Raw genomic sequence first — 15,000 nt, 5'->3', positions numbered from 1 at the left:
TATATTCCCAAGGTAAAATTCGATATTAAATGCCATTGTTGTTGCTATTTACACACACACACTCACACACATACACACATATACACACACGCACACACACACACATATACACACACGCACACACACACACACACACACACATATATATATATATATATATATATATATATATATATATATATATATATATATATATATATATATGTATGTATATATACATATATATATATATATGTATGTATATATACATATATATATATATATATATATACATATATATATATATATATATATATATATATATATATATATATATATAAATATATATATATGTGTGTGTGTGTGTGTATGCATGCATGCATATGTATATATATCGCACATTTATAGTATACCAGGTTTACCCTAGTTGCTCTAACATAGACAAACCCCAACATATAATTTCGTATTATTCAAGCCCTTCTCTGTTCACCCATATTTATATTTCCAGACAAGGGGTCTGGGTGCCTAAAGCATCTTACTCTGCTGAGGGAGATGAGAAGGGGTTACGAACATAAGGTGATTTATCTTATACCGACACCATATTTTCTCTTTCTTGCTTTTATGAAATAACCCTCTTGAGAAGGAAGCGATAACATTATACTTTCGATATTTCGAACAATGGAAGGTCATAGGTCAAGGGAAGAGATTGTATGGGAGAGAATTCAGAAGCTGGTCAGTAGAGGAAAGATCTGATTTCCAAAGGTTCAAATGATGTGAAACTTGTGATATTGGAAACCTTATGTCGTATGTTTTGGTAATGATCTTAAACAGTTGAGAGCAAATTCGGTTTTCAGAGGCAAGAAATTACTGTAAGGATGAATGTGGAATTATAAAATCTTTAATAGAATCTATTTCTGAATTTCTTGTAAAGGAAATAATTCAGAAAATCCTCTTTTATAAATTAATAGCTTTCATTCTTATAAATAATGGTACTCTTATATTTTAGCTCAATTTGGAATATACAAATTAAGGATGGGATATTCTGAGGCACTGGGAAAACAAAAGCTGTTAGAGAACTCTTTAGAGTTAAATGAATGTGACCACTGAAAACCCTGTAATATCATGTGACGTTTCTTTTAATTATCCTGTTTACCTGCCATTTACATTTACACATAACAACAACAACAACAACAAATGCAACCGTGTCTAGTCCACTGTTGGACAAATCCCTCAAACATATCTTTATTCACGTTTGGGGTTTCATCACCACGCCGGCCAGTGTGGATTGGTGATGGTGGGAGACTTGTATCTGATCGCTCATAGCAAACCAACCTAGCATGGGTAGCTCTGATAACTAGTACAGCTTTGCTGATTATGACGATACACAAACACATTCACCACGTTAAGGTATTCCCATCCAGAAAGGAATATTTATACACAACTCTTTTGGAAATCACACAAAGCTTTAATTTTGACTCTTGGGTTAATTGACATTATTATTCGATAATGAACATTAGTACTCGAGATAAGGTTCTAGATATTTATCCCAAAGGCCGTAGTTTAAGACCTGAGACGCCCAATTCCCCCTCAGTCCACAATTTACAACCTTTCAAAATGCCATAATAATATTACCTTGTTAAAGTTACAACCCAATTTCCAACAATTCCTGTTACTTGTGACCTGGTTCCCTGTCACTATTTCGAAACTGACAGTTTCTGGTTCCTTGTTGCTCTTCCCAAGAACAACTTTGTAAACACAGTAAAGGTTAGGTGCAGAGCGTTAAAACTGTCAGGGTGACTGTTTTTCGTACCCACACATTTATTCATAAGTTTCCCACTGGTAACTTATATCGTGGTACTGTATTTTTTTCAGTATTTGGTGAAAGTTTAACTTGGTGTTCAATACCTGTAGATTTTGTATCTAGACTAAATAAATAGGAGGATATACATTGCATATAGTTTGAGTTTCCTCATGTGTTTGCTGTTGCCTCCTTTACATAAAGATATGGCTAATTCTTTTTCCATTTCTGATTGTATTAAAGGTAGCGCTCGCCTCTATTGTCTCTGTCACTTCAGTAATTGTCGATATGCTTTCTCCCCTTTGCCCATTTTGTCCATTTTCTGTATTGTTTTTGGCCACTTTAGCAATTCTGTCTTTTGCTTTTGTTTCTTCAACTCATTATTTTGTTTGCTTTCTTTCCCCCCCCCCCCCCTTCATAAAACAATATTCTGTCAATTAAGCAATCATTGATTAGCTTCTTTTTATTTTCATTATTATTTTATTAATACCCTCTGTAGACTTTTTTCATAATTATCTTCCTTGTTCTGTCTTTTTCTTTGTCTCCTCTTACTACTTTAAACTCTTGACATTTTTTTTTTTTTACTTGAGCACTTCACCAATTCTGTTAATTTTTTTCGCTTTATATTCTTGCCAAAACGGTAATATAAGAAAGGATCAGGAATGCCCACCCTGATCCTGGAGACCTTAGGCACTGGCATCAAGTAGGGACTATGTCGTAACTTCATTGTGCCTTAGAGTAGATGACGGCTTCTCTAAACAGTTTCAGTTGCCTCACGCAGTATCTTCGTTATACACAGAAATTGTATATGTACTTTTAAGTTTAAAAGGTCGCTCATGTATAGCAGAGGCAAGGGGCAGTGACACCACCCTAGAGACTGATAATATATACATGTGATCAGCACCCGAGGCCCGTCTCCATCCAAGTTATGACCATGAAGGGACAGGCAATGGTTTATGATGACAAATCAGTTAGATATATAGGCTCCTTCGAACCCCCATATCATTTGCTCACAAGGATAATGAAGTTGTAGACACTACAAGAAACTATCGAGCCTGAGCGTGTTTCGAATCCAAGTCCAGCATTACGCCATGCAGGGATGTTTCCAGTAGGGTACTACAACACAGAAAATATATATAGATACACATTGCGTCTGGATAGTAATGGATCTTCTCGCTACACGAAACTATCAAGCTTGAGCGTGTTTCGAATCCAAGTCCAGTAGAACTCCAGACAGGGACGTTTCCAATAAGGTACCACAACACAGAAAATGTATATAGATACACATTGCGTCTCTGGATAGTATGGGTAGTAATGGATCTTCTCTTCCGTACAGGAATCGGCCCTACGACACCAGGACAAAGGTCTGTCCTCAGAGGGTTGGGTGATGGCTGCTAACGTGTCTGGAAATGGGATGAACCAATGGGTCAAGTGCTCCGCCACCAATGATGTTGGAGGGTCGTCTTATACCTGTGTCTTCTCCATCTCTTTAGTTGGTGAGTTCAAATATAATATAACAGTCATTTGGTTTAATGCTTAGTCTATGCAAAGGCTCCCCATGTATTCATGTTTGCTTATTTCTTTCATTTTATTTTGTCTTTTCATTGATATAGATTTTTTTAATCCAAATTTATCTTCACTGAATAAAATTTGGCCAACTATTTTTTAACTGTCTTATACAGATGAATGCTGTTGCCATGCTAATTCACTTCTCTCGTTTATATATGCTTGGAAAAGAAACAGAAGAGGTATAAATTGCAATTTATGGGCCATCATGTGTGTTTTCATATAATGTTTAATTTCCATGATTGTTGTTTTTTTTTCTTCTTTTTTTCTTTTTGTCTGAAAAATATATTACCGACAGCAAAAAAAAATTGTATTTTAGAGTTTTCCTTCAATTTACTGTATATTTTTAAGCTCCCTTTATTTTCAAGGTCTTTTCATATGCTGAATTTGGCATTTATTTTTATCTTTATCATTTATTTGATCTGTCCTATGTTCATGTTCAGCTCTGAAGTACTTTTCCTTGTGTAATAAATGTTATATTTTTTAATATCTTTGTACTCCAACTTCCCACATATACCCTGTTTTCATAGATTTCCCTATTACTTCCATAATTGATGAAAGATCTGTAATTTTATTTGCTTTTAATATTTTCCATTAAGCCCCAATTTCTATCCTTGTATATTTTCTCTTTACTCTGTCTCTTAGATTTATTGTATTTGTTCCATATAAATTGGATGGTATTTTAGTATCCTTCAAAAATGTCATCCTTATGAAACTTGATAACTATTTTTCTTTATAAATGCCAATGATAGGTTTGCTGGTTTTGAGACAATTTGAATAATTTCCATTTCCTTGCGTTTGGAATATACTTCTCTTACAATCCAGTTCAATGCCAAAATAGAATATATTTTGTAATACTCTATTGCCTTCTATACGACAAGAATATCTTTCCCTATTATATATCTTAATGTTCCTCTTTTCTTAGTATATTTCTAATGCCCACTTTGTCCCTAGTTTCCTTTAAGAGCTAAATATTATATTTCGCATATTCTATAGTTCCCTCTCTACCAAAAGCACAATGGCTATGTCAATGCTAATTCTTTTTTTTAATTCTCCCTTTCTCTTCTACCCTTTTCAATGCCCTTCATGGGACCAGCTTACACAGTGATGTTCATCCTGTGCTTCTTGTCTTACTCCACTGGCAAATTCCATTTCTCGCAGACCCTCCCCTAAATCAAGATTTATTTTTTCGCGCTGGTTTATGCGAGATAACATTTATGATTTTCTGAGAACTCTATTTTTTATTTTATTTTTCATAACTTCAATCAATGTATCCCTTTTTAGTAAGTTCACAATTTTATTGAAGGCTATGGCAGTTACTTTTGTATTATATTTTCATTAATCTAGCTTTTTTTGACATAATATTGTATAATAAATGTTTTATTTTGTCTTCTCTTGTGAATCCTACTTTATGTTCATCATTTTTTTTTCATGTTTATTTTTAATTTCCTCTTTTGCTATCATTATTATTATTTATTATACTTAGAGCTTTTTCCATATTTTTTTTTTATTTCCAATATTTTCTTGTTTTAGGTGATGATGATGATGATGATGATGATGATGATGATTATTATTAATAATATTATTATTATTATTATCCAAGCTACAACCCTTGTTGGAAAAGTAATAGGCTATAAGCCCGAGAGTTTCAACATGGAAAAATAGTCTAGTGAGGAAAGGAAACCAGGAAATACACGATATAAGAAGTAATGAAAAATTACAATAAAATATTCTTAAAATACATTAACAACATTTAAACAGAGAATTCATATATAGACTATAAAAAGACTTATAAGTTTTTCTTCTGCCGCTAATTCATTTTAGTAATATTTCTAAACTCGCTTCAGTGTTCCTCAGTTCGTTGTGAATCTCAGGTTTTGGAGCATCAGATCATTTGGCTGTCTTTGCCTCTATTGTAATAAAGTCCATAATTTTACTTGCGGTAATTATTGGTTTCTCCAATCGTTTTATTTTTATTTCTCAGTATTTCTTTAATTGCTATGTTCATACGCTCCTGTTATCATGTAGCTCGGGCAATTTGTTTCCATATTCTATCCGTTTTTCCCTATTCCTAACTGTCTTTTTTTTTATTTTCACGTTTGCTATATGTTTGTATAATATTTATTCATTCTTCTTTGCTTTCTTTTTCGATTATTTTCATTCCTTTCTTATTGCAAAGATTTATTGTATTTTTGTTCTCGTTTATTTTAGCCATTCATTATTATAACATTATATTCTTGTCTCTTTTGCTTCTTATACTATTTTCTTTATTACAAAGACAGTTGCTTTCTTCTTTATTAGCTATCGCACACATTCATTCCTTTGGTCATGTTTATTTTCCAATGATTCCCTCACTCTTCTTTCCCAGCGTTTTCCCTACGTTAAGGGGTCGGTGGCCTGATGCTTTCTAGTAAAGCCATTCTCTTCCACCAAACCTCTTCTCTCCATATCATCCTTCACCTTATCTCGCCATCTAATTACCTGCCTCCCTCTTGATCTTTTTCCCCTAACAGGTCCTTCTCAGGCCCTCCTCACTCCCTCTCAGGCCCTCCTCACTCCGTCTCAGGCCCTCCTCACTCCCTCTCACAAGCCCTTCTCACTACCTCCTAAGCCTTTCTCACTCCCTCCCTGGCCATCCTCACTCCCTCTCAGGCCATCCTCACTCCCTCCCACGCCCTCCTCAATCCCTCTCACGCCCTCCTCAATCCCTCCCAAGTCCTTCTCACACCCTCCAATGTTTCCCTTTTCCTGAAGAGTCTTTATTGGTACTTTCTTCGCTGGTCACACACAGATGTTCCTGTACTACTTTCAAAAGTACTCTCCACTCGTAAACTTTCAGCAATCTCTCCATTGTATTTTTTTCTACATTATCAAGTCCATTCCTTCTCATTTGTCTTTGTCTGTTTTAATTATTATTATCTCTTTTACTCTTTTATTGCTTCCAACTGTCTTCATTTGATCTTTCCATCTTCCCTTGTTAAAATATTAACAAATGATTTTTCCTCGATATCTTCTCATTGACACGCAAATTATCTATTCTTTTTTTTTCTGTTGCCATCTTTCACAAAGTGTAAACCCTTGTATAATAATCAGTATTCAGTCGAAGTATTAAAGTATTCAGTTATCGTGCATCCAGCCTATGAATATTCCCTCCTAATTTCTATCCGATATTTTTATATTCCAAAAACCCTACTTAATTTGACGTTCACTAATGTAATTAATATTAACTTATTTTGATATTCTCACGGCTTTGCCCCTAATTCTGTCTTTCATTATTGAATGAAGACATCCTCTGTGATAATTCTTTAGATATCCCTTATCTATCTCTGCCTCGTCACAGCTCAAATTAAACCTGTGTGAGATATCTGAAGGTGTAATATTTGCTCAATGATTCAATTTCGTTCCAATAATGACTTTTATAGGGAGCTGCTACATCTTAAGGCCAAAATCAGTTATTGAAATCTGAAAACCATCTAAAGATTTCCATCAATGACAATAAAGGAAGAAAAAAGAACTAGTGTTTCCTATACGGCTGATCAGGGCGAGTTAATGCTGTATTAATCAGTTTATGATGATCACTCTACGGGAAGTGAATCTCTATTTCAGAGGGTAGTAATCTTGTTATTCTCTCTCTCTCTCTTTCTCTCTCTCTCTCTCTCTCTCTCTCTCTCTCTCTCTCTCTCTCTCTCTCTCTCTGAGAGATGTTATAGCTTATGAAGTGTCATTTTTAGTTACAGAGTCCTTTAACGTAAGCTTGGCTCCCCGATTAATGTACAAATATCTATGATGTTTCAGCGATATATATATATATATATATATATATATATATATATATATATATATATATATATATATATATATATATATATATTCAAATAAGCCTTATATGTCTTTGCTACATTAATGTCTGTATTCTCTTAACGACCTCGAGATCAAAGCCCCAGGCGAAATCACACAAAGACAAGAGTTTGTGACCGGCCGGGAATCGATCCCTGGTCCGACAAACTTGTAGAGACAGTGACTAAACCACTTGGCCACGAAGAAAAATAAAAGTCAATGACAATTTTGCTGTACTTATACCTGTCGAATTCAGGTGTTTTGTATTTAGAATTGAAATTATCCCATCCTCACTATTGTAGCTAATTGGTAGTTTGTTACTTGGCATTCGATTAATGATATTTTTTGCAGATTTAGACGTGTTTTTTTCATATTCAAATAAGCCATATATATATTTTGCTACATTAATGTCTGTATTCTCTTAACGACCTCGGGATCAAAGCCCCAGGCAAAATCACACAAAGACAAGAGCTTGTGACCGGCCGGGAATCGATCCCGGGGCCGGCAAACTTGTAGAGACAGTGACTAAACCACTTGGCCACGAAGAAAAATAAAAGTCAATGACAATTTTGCTGTACTTATACCTGTCGAATTCAGGTGTTTTGTATTTAGAATTGAAATTATTCCATCCTCACTATTGTAGCTAATTGGTAGTTTGTTACTGGGCATTCGATTAATGATATTTTTTGCACATTTAGACGTGTTTTTTTCATATTCAAATAAGCCTTATATATATTTTGCTACATTAATATATGTATTCTCTTAACGACCTCGGGATCAAAGCCCCAGGCGAAATCACACAAAGACAAGAGCTTGTGACCGGCCGGTATCGAGCCCGGGTCCGGCAAACTTGTAGAGACAGTGACTAAACCACTTGGCCACGAAGAAAGATAAAAGTCAGTGACGATTCTGCTGTACTTATACCTGTCGAATTCAGGTGTTTTGTATTTAGAATTGAAATTATCCCATCCTCACTATTGTAGCTAATTGGTAGTTTGTTACTTGGCATTCGATTAATGATATTTTTTGCACATTTAGACGTGTTTTTTTCATATTCAAATAAGCCATATATATATTTTGCTACATTAATGTCTGTATTCTCTTAACGACCTCGGGATCAAAGCCCCAGGCGAAATCACACAAAGACAAGAGCTTGTGACCGGCCGGGAATCGATCCCTGGTCCGACAAACTTGTAGAGACAGTGACTAAACCACTTGGCCACGAAGAAAAATAAAAGTCAATGACAATTTTGCTGTACTTATACCTGTCGAATTCAGGTGTTTTGTATTTAGAATTGAAATTATCCCATCCTCACTATTGTAGCTAATTGGTAGTTTGTTACTTGGCATTCGATTAATGATATTTTTTGCACATTTAGACGTGTTTTTTTCATATTCAAATAAGCCATATATATATTTTGCTACATTAATGTCTGTATTCTCTTAACGACCTCGGGATCAAAGCCCCAGGCGAAATCACACAAAGACAAGAGCTTGTGACCGGCCGGGAATCGATCCCGGGGCCGGCAAACTTGTAGAGACAGTGACTAAACCACTTGGCCACGAAGAAAAATAAAAGTCAATGACAATTTTGCTGTACTTATACCTGTCGAATTCAGGTGTTTTGTATTTAGAATTGAAATTATCCCATCCTCACTATTGTAGCTAATTGGTAGTTTGTTACTTGGCATTCGATTAATGATATTTTTTGCACATTTAGACGTGTTTTTTTCATATTCAAATAAGCCATATATATATTTTGCTATATTAATGTCTGTATTCTCTTAACGACCTCGGGATCAAAGCCCCAGGCGAAATCACACAAAGACAAGACCTTGTGACCGGCCGGGAATCGATCCCTGGTCCGACAAACTTGTAGAGACAGTGACTAAACCACTTGGCCACGAAGAAAAATAAAAGTCAATGACAATTTTGCTGTACTTATACCTGTCGAATTCAGGTGTTTTGTATTTAGAATTGAAATTATCCCATCCTCACTATTGTAGCTAATTGGTAGTTTGTTACTTGGCATTCGATTAATGATATTTTTTGCACATTTAGACGTGTTTTTTTCATATTCAAATAAGCCATATATATATTTTGCTACATTAATATCTGTATTCTCTTAACGACCTCGGGATCAAAGCCCCAGGCGAAATCACACAAAGACAAGAGCTTGTGACCGGCCGGAATCGAGCCTGGGTCCGGCAAACTTGTAGAGACAGTGACTAAACCACTTGGCCACGAAGAAAGATAAAAGTCAGTGACGATTCTGCTGTACTTATACCTGTCGAATTCAGGTGTTTTGTATTTAGAATTGAAATTATCCCATCCTCACTATTGTAGCTAATTGGTAGTTTGTTACTTGGCATTCGATTAATGATATTTTTTGCAGATTTAGACGTGTTTTTTTCATATTCAAATAAGCCTTATATATATTTTGTTACATTAATGTCTGTATTCTCTTAACGACCTCGGGATCAAAGCCCCAGGCGAAATCACACAAAGACAAGAGCTTGTGACCGGCCGGGAATCGATCCCTGGTCCGACAAACTTGTAGAGACAGTGACTAAACCACTTGGCCACGAAGAAAAATAAAAGTCAATGACAATTTTGCTGTACTTATACCTGTCGAATGCAGGTGTTTTGTATTTAGAATTGAAATTATCCCATCCTCACTATTGTAGCTAATTGGTAGTTTGTTACTTGGCATTCGATTAATGATATTTTTTGCACATTTAGACGTGTTTTTTTCATATTCAAATAAGCCATATATATATTTTGCTACATTAATGTCTGTATTCTCTTAACGACCTCGGGATCAAAGCCCCAGGCGAAATCACACAAAGACAAGAGCTTGTGACCGGCCGGGAATCGATCCTTGGTCCGACAAACTTGTAGAGACAGTGACTAAACCACTTGGCCACGAAGAAAAATAAAAGTCAATGACGATTCTGCTGTACTTATACCTGTCGAATTCAGATGTTTTGTACTTAGAATTGAGGTCGTTATCAAATCATAATTCCCATTTCTTCCACCTAAAGATCCTATCATCGAAGGGAAACTGATCATAACATTTTAATTCGTAAAGCCAAAATGAGCAATAATTTTGAACGGAAAATGCCTATTGTTTCGTAACTCGGGAGGAAAAGTCGTAAAACTTTCATACTCCATAAAGCCCATTCATAAAGAAAGAAAACCTTGGCGTCGTTGTTCGAGGCATAAGCGAAGTATCTGCTTGATTCATCCTTGGCGATGCACATAAAGCGTGAAATATTTTTTTTATTTCCGGTTATGGCAACTCTTATTTGCTCCTTAGTTTGGCTGTTATGGAAACAGTTATGTCCCATAACTGCCTGAGTGGGAAATAACTAGATTCCATGTGACTTGATGTCTGATTGTACCGTTTTATGCATGAGGTATTGTTGCTGGTATAATTTCTCTGTTTTTTAATGGTTATTTCACAAGTGTTTGTCTTTATTACTTGAGTTGAGAATTCTTTCTTGTTCTCGGTGTGATCAAACAAGGATTCCTTAAACATGGGAAGATTTTAGCGAAAGATGTTCTCTTAAGTTTTTATTTGCCTGGGATAGTATAACTAAACTTCATCAGTTATTTCATATAAAAAATTTTGAACACATCCCTTGAAAACAGATTACAAATATATGATTCAAAACATCCTTAGAAAAGAAGCAGGTTTGCAATATTCCTTGTCATGGGTAAAGTTTAAACCATCCCTTAGAAACTTTCCAAGATAATTGTAAAAGTTTAATATTCCTTGAAAATGGGATGGTTAAAAGTATCCATTGGGAAAAATACGTTATTAGGACCGTTTCCTCTGTGTTCAGTCGATGCTTTGTATCAGCGCTCTCCATCTACTTCTGTCCCACATATCTCATCCTTTCTAACACATATATCATTTGCTTTTCCATTTGCACTTTCGCCATCCTCTAATTCCATTCATCTCATTATTCGTGATCCTTTTACAAACATGGTCCTCATCAATTCTCATAACATGTCCAGGCCACAGTATTTGCTTCGATGCTTCCACGGCTTTGACCGTTCCTGTTATAAGATAATTTCTGATCCTGTCTTTCTCGTGACTACAATCATAAATCTCAACATCCTCATTTCTCCCACTTCCATTTTTATTTCTATTGCCTTTCTTATTAATTAGAATTATAAATATATATATATATATATATATATATATATATATATATATATATATATATATATATATATATATATATATATATATATATATAAACTGTATACATATATGTGTGTGTATGTATATTTTTATTTATATATTATTCCCTTACTACAGAGCCTCCAAGTCAGCTGGTGGGATGTGCCTACCACGAAGTGACCACCGATTCTGCCGCAGTGACTTGCTCAGCCGGATCATCCTCAGAGAAACTGACTCCCACGTATCATATCGAGGTATTATTTCAAATAAGCTCATTACAAGTGAGGAAGTAGATAAGCAAATTTCATGATTACTGTCCATAGTGGGAGATTTGCTAAGCACCCTTTCAATTTATGATTGTAGACTCGTGATTCATGCTGGCATGGACATTAATAGCCAAAGAATAGGTGTAGTAGAAAATACTATTATTAATCGATAGAAGATGGTGGATGGTATTAAAGTGTAGTAGCTGTAAAAATAATATTAATAGAAGAGGAAGGCAGATGATAAATATAAAACTAGCAATGGTGTTAATGGAATACTACTGGTGAAATTTGAGGTTAAAACAAACAGACATAGATTATATGCACCATAACCTTCTTCTTCTTCTTCTTCAGGTGCGTGAAGGCAACACCGTTATCCTGACGAAGACCAGCTCGAAGCCTCGCTTCAATTTGAGCACCCTTTCCCCTGGGAGAGATTACGTCCTGGCCATGTACGCCAGCCACCAAAAAGGGCGTGGAAAAGAGACCACCTTGCTTTTGAGAACGCCCACACCAAAGGCGGAGGAAGTCGCCCCTGAGAGGGTCTCAATAAATTGTAAGTTTCATTTAAAAGGGTAACCTAGATGCAAAGTTTATGGATATGTTTAAACATCATCATCCAAAGACTACTTCAGTAGTCTGATTTTAAAGTTCCCTATAATTTTTCAGCTTGATGAAAGTTACTTATAATGCACTGGTTTTTAAAGATTATTTTCCGTTTTTATTTCAAGAATTTACTATTGTGTCACATGCTAACCGTACTAAATGATACAATTAATGGTAATGTAGTTTATAATAATTATAATTTTGAGTCATCTATGAAGGAAACCCATATTGCTGATAGCATTACGTTTATTCATTTTGTTCCATCTATAGAAATAGTTATTATTGTTATCAACAGTAAACAACGAACCCAGCAGCGACATTCTCCAACCTGACGGAGATGTAGAAGAAGGAAGTGGATTGCCTGTCAACGCCATCGTAGGCAGTGCCGCAGCTGTGGCCATAGGCCTGGCTGGGGTCATGGCAGCCATTGTGTTCTGCCGCGCCCGCCGCTTGCAGAACAACTCTCCTGGGAAATCGCAGCAGTTCCACCATGCGTCGCACGACTCGCTCCTTGAGCTTCCCCACGGAACGATGTACCAGCCTTGTACCAGGCACCCTTCCAGAGGTTAGGTTTATTCATTTATATGTTCAATTATACTAGAGAACAAGGAATATGCACTGGGTATGTGCTGTTGAATCTCTGTGTGCCTTGGTTGACGTAAGCAGTAAATTGAGTAGTAGGTTGGCCACCCATGGATACTACCGATGGAGAGTTATTAGGTCGTTTGACTGTCTACATAGTATTGGATCCCTAAGCTTACGGATCATTTTTCCTTTACCCACACAGACACCAAATACTCTTGTCTAATCTGTAGCATTCTCCTCTTTCCTCACACACCTGAAAACACTAACATAACCGTAAAATTCTTCACCCAAGGGGTCAACTACTGCACTGTAATTGCTCATAAGTAGCACTTGTAGGAGAAAGTCACTCCAAAATCAAACCATTGTTCCTTAGTCTTGGGTAGTGACATAGCTTCTATTACTTGGTCTTCCACTGTCTTGGATTAGACTTCTCATGCTTGAGGGCACACTCAGGTACACTATTCTGTCTGTTTCCTCATTTCCTTTCTTCGCTGGTCTATTTTCCTTGTTTGAGCCACTGAGCTTTGCATCCTGCTATCCCAACTAGGGTTGTAGCTTAGCTACTGATAATAATCATTAGTTATTTGGCGTTTCTTGGTTAAAACAGGACAGAGAAATGTATGGGCGTAGCAACCTCATGCCAATATTACTTAGTGAAAATCAAAAGAAAATCTCCCTATCCTTACTGGTGACCTGCCACTGGTCAGTTCCTGTGATCAATCCCCTCTCAGATCTGATAGATTCCACTGCAACACGACCTGACTGTCCCTCTGAGATAGGGAACTGACATTTGGTTCAATGGCTGAGTGGTATGGCACTTGGCTCATGAGTTGTTGGGCTATGTTTGCTCCCAGACAATCGCTCACCTTTGCTTGCACTGGACCATAAATGTTTTCACTTGATGAAATTGCTGAAAAAGAAAAAAAATAGAATAGCACCAACGTATCCCTGCGTGTCATAAGAGGCAACTAAAAGGGACGGGACGAGGGGGCTGGGAACCAACCCCCCTGTATTTTTATCCCGTGAGACATCAAAGATGTGGAGCTTAGGGGGAGAGTGACCGCTGCCCACACTTTACTTTTGGGATGTTTGAATGTACGTGGATGTAGTGCGATAGAGAGTAAAAGATGTGAGATTGGAAGAATGTTTAGGAATAGAAGGATGGATATATTGGCTTTGTGTGAGACAAAGATAAAAGGGAAAGCTGAAGTGATGTTTGGTGAAATGTCTGGTAGAGTGTCTGTGATTGAAAGGGGAAGAGCAAGAGAAGGTGTGGTTTTATTGCTGAGTAAATGGATGACAGATAAGTAGTGGACTAGAAGGAGATATCATCTAGGTTAATGTGGGTAAGGGTTAGGGTGGGTAGAGAATGTTGGGCTTTTGTCAGTACGTATGGGCCAGGCTGTGAGAAAAGTGAAGAAGAGCGGAATGAGTTCTGGAATGAATTAACTGGATGGAAGGAATTATGTTGTTGTCAAGGGTGACTTAAATGCTAGAGTGGGCGCTGGAGAGGTAGAAGGTGTCATTGGGAAGTATGGCGTACCAGGTGAAAATGAGAGTGGTAAGAGACTGGTAGATGTGTGTTGAGCAAGAGATGGTGATAAGTTCTGGCTTTTTCAAAAAGAAAGATAAAAACAAGTATACATGGGTAAGAGTGGCAAATGGAGGGGTGGTAGAAATGGCGTTAATGGATTGTGTGTTGATAACTAAAAGAATGTTTGAAAGATTGAAAGACGTGCACGTGTTTAAGGGTATGGCTAACGGTATGTCTGATCATTTTTTGGTGGAATGAAAATTAGCTGTAGCAAAAGAGTGGGGGAATAGAGTCGGTGGATGTGAAAGGGAGCTAGTGAGGGTTGAAGAGGTAATAAAACCGGGGGTAAAAAGTAAATATCAAGAAAGGTTGAAAATTGCATATGACGAAGTGAAAGTAAGAGAAACTGGTAATTTAGAGGAGGATTGGAAGTTAGTGAAATAAAATTTGGCTGGGATTGCAAGTGATATGTGTGGCAAGAAGTTTGTTGGAGGCAGCATGAGGAAGGACAGTGAATGGTGGAATGAAGGAGTGAGGGTAAAAGTGGAAGAGAAAAAGAGGGGTTTTGAGGAATGGCTGCCGAGTTATAGTGTAGAGAAGTATGAAAGATGTAGAGAGAAAAATGTGGAAGTAAAGCACA

At 36.5% G+C, this 15,000-nt stretch overlaps 1 protein-coding gene across 1 annotated transcript in view; it reads left to right on the top strand.

The window, feature by feature from the left end:
- Window positions 1-10,895: 10,895 nt before the first annotated feature.
- The window catches only part of LOC137619042 (uncharacterized), a 9,093-nt gene continuing 4,988 nt past the window's right edge, over window positions 10,896-15,000 (top strand). The window contains exons 1-4 of the mRNA XM_068349239.1: window positions 10,896-10,899; window positions 11,511-11,626; window positions 11,990-12,191; window positions 12,537-12,806. Coding sequence (XP_068205340.1) covers window positions 10,896-10,899; window positions 11,511-11,626; window positions 11,990-12,191; window positions 12,537-12,806 — 592 coding nt within the window. The remainder of the gene's footprint in view (window positions 10,900-11,510; window positions 11,627-11,989; window positions 12,192-12,536; window positions 12,807-15,000) is intronic.

Source organism: Palaemon carinicauda, chromosome 25, assembly GCF_036898095.1.
Source record: "Palaemon carinicauda isolate YSFRI2023 chromosome 25, ASM3689809v2, whole genome shotgun sequence".
NCBI classification, from domain to species: domain Eukaryota; kingdom Metazoa; phylum Arthropoda; class Malacostraca; order Decapoda; family Palaemonidae; genus Palaemon; species Palaemon carinicauda.
Note: the sequence above shows the minus strand (reverse complement) of the source record. Positions and strands in the feature narration are given on the sequence as shown.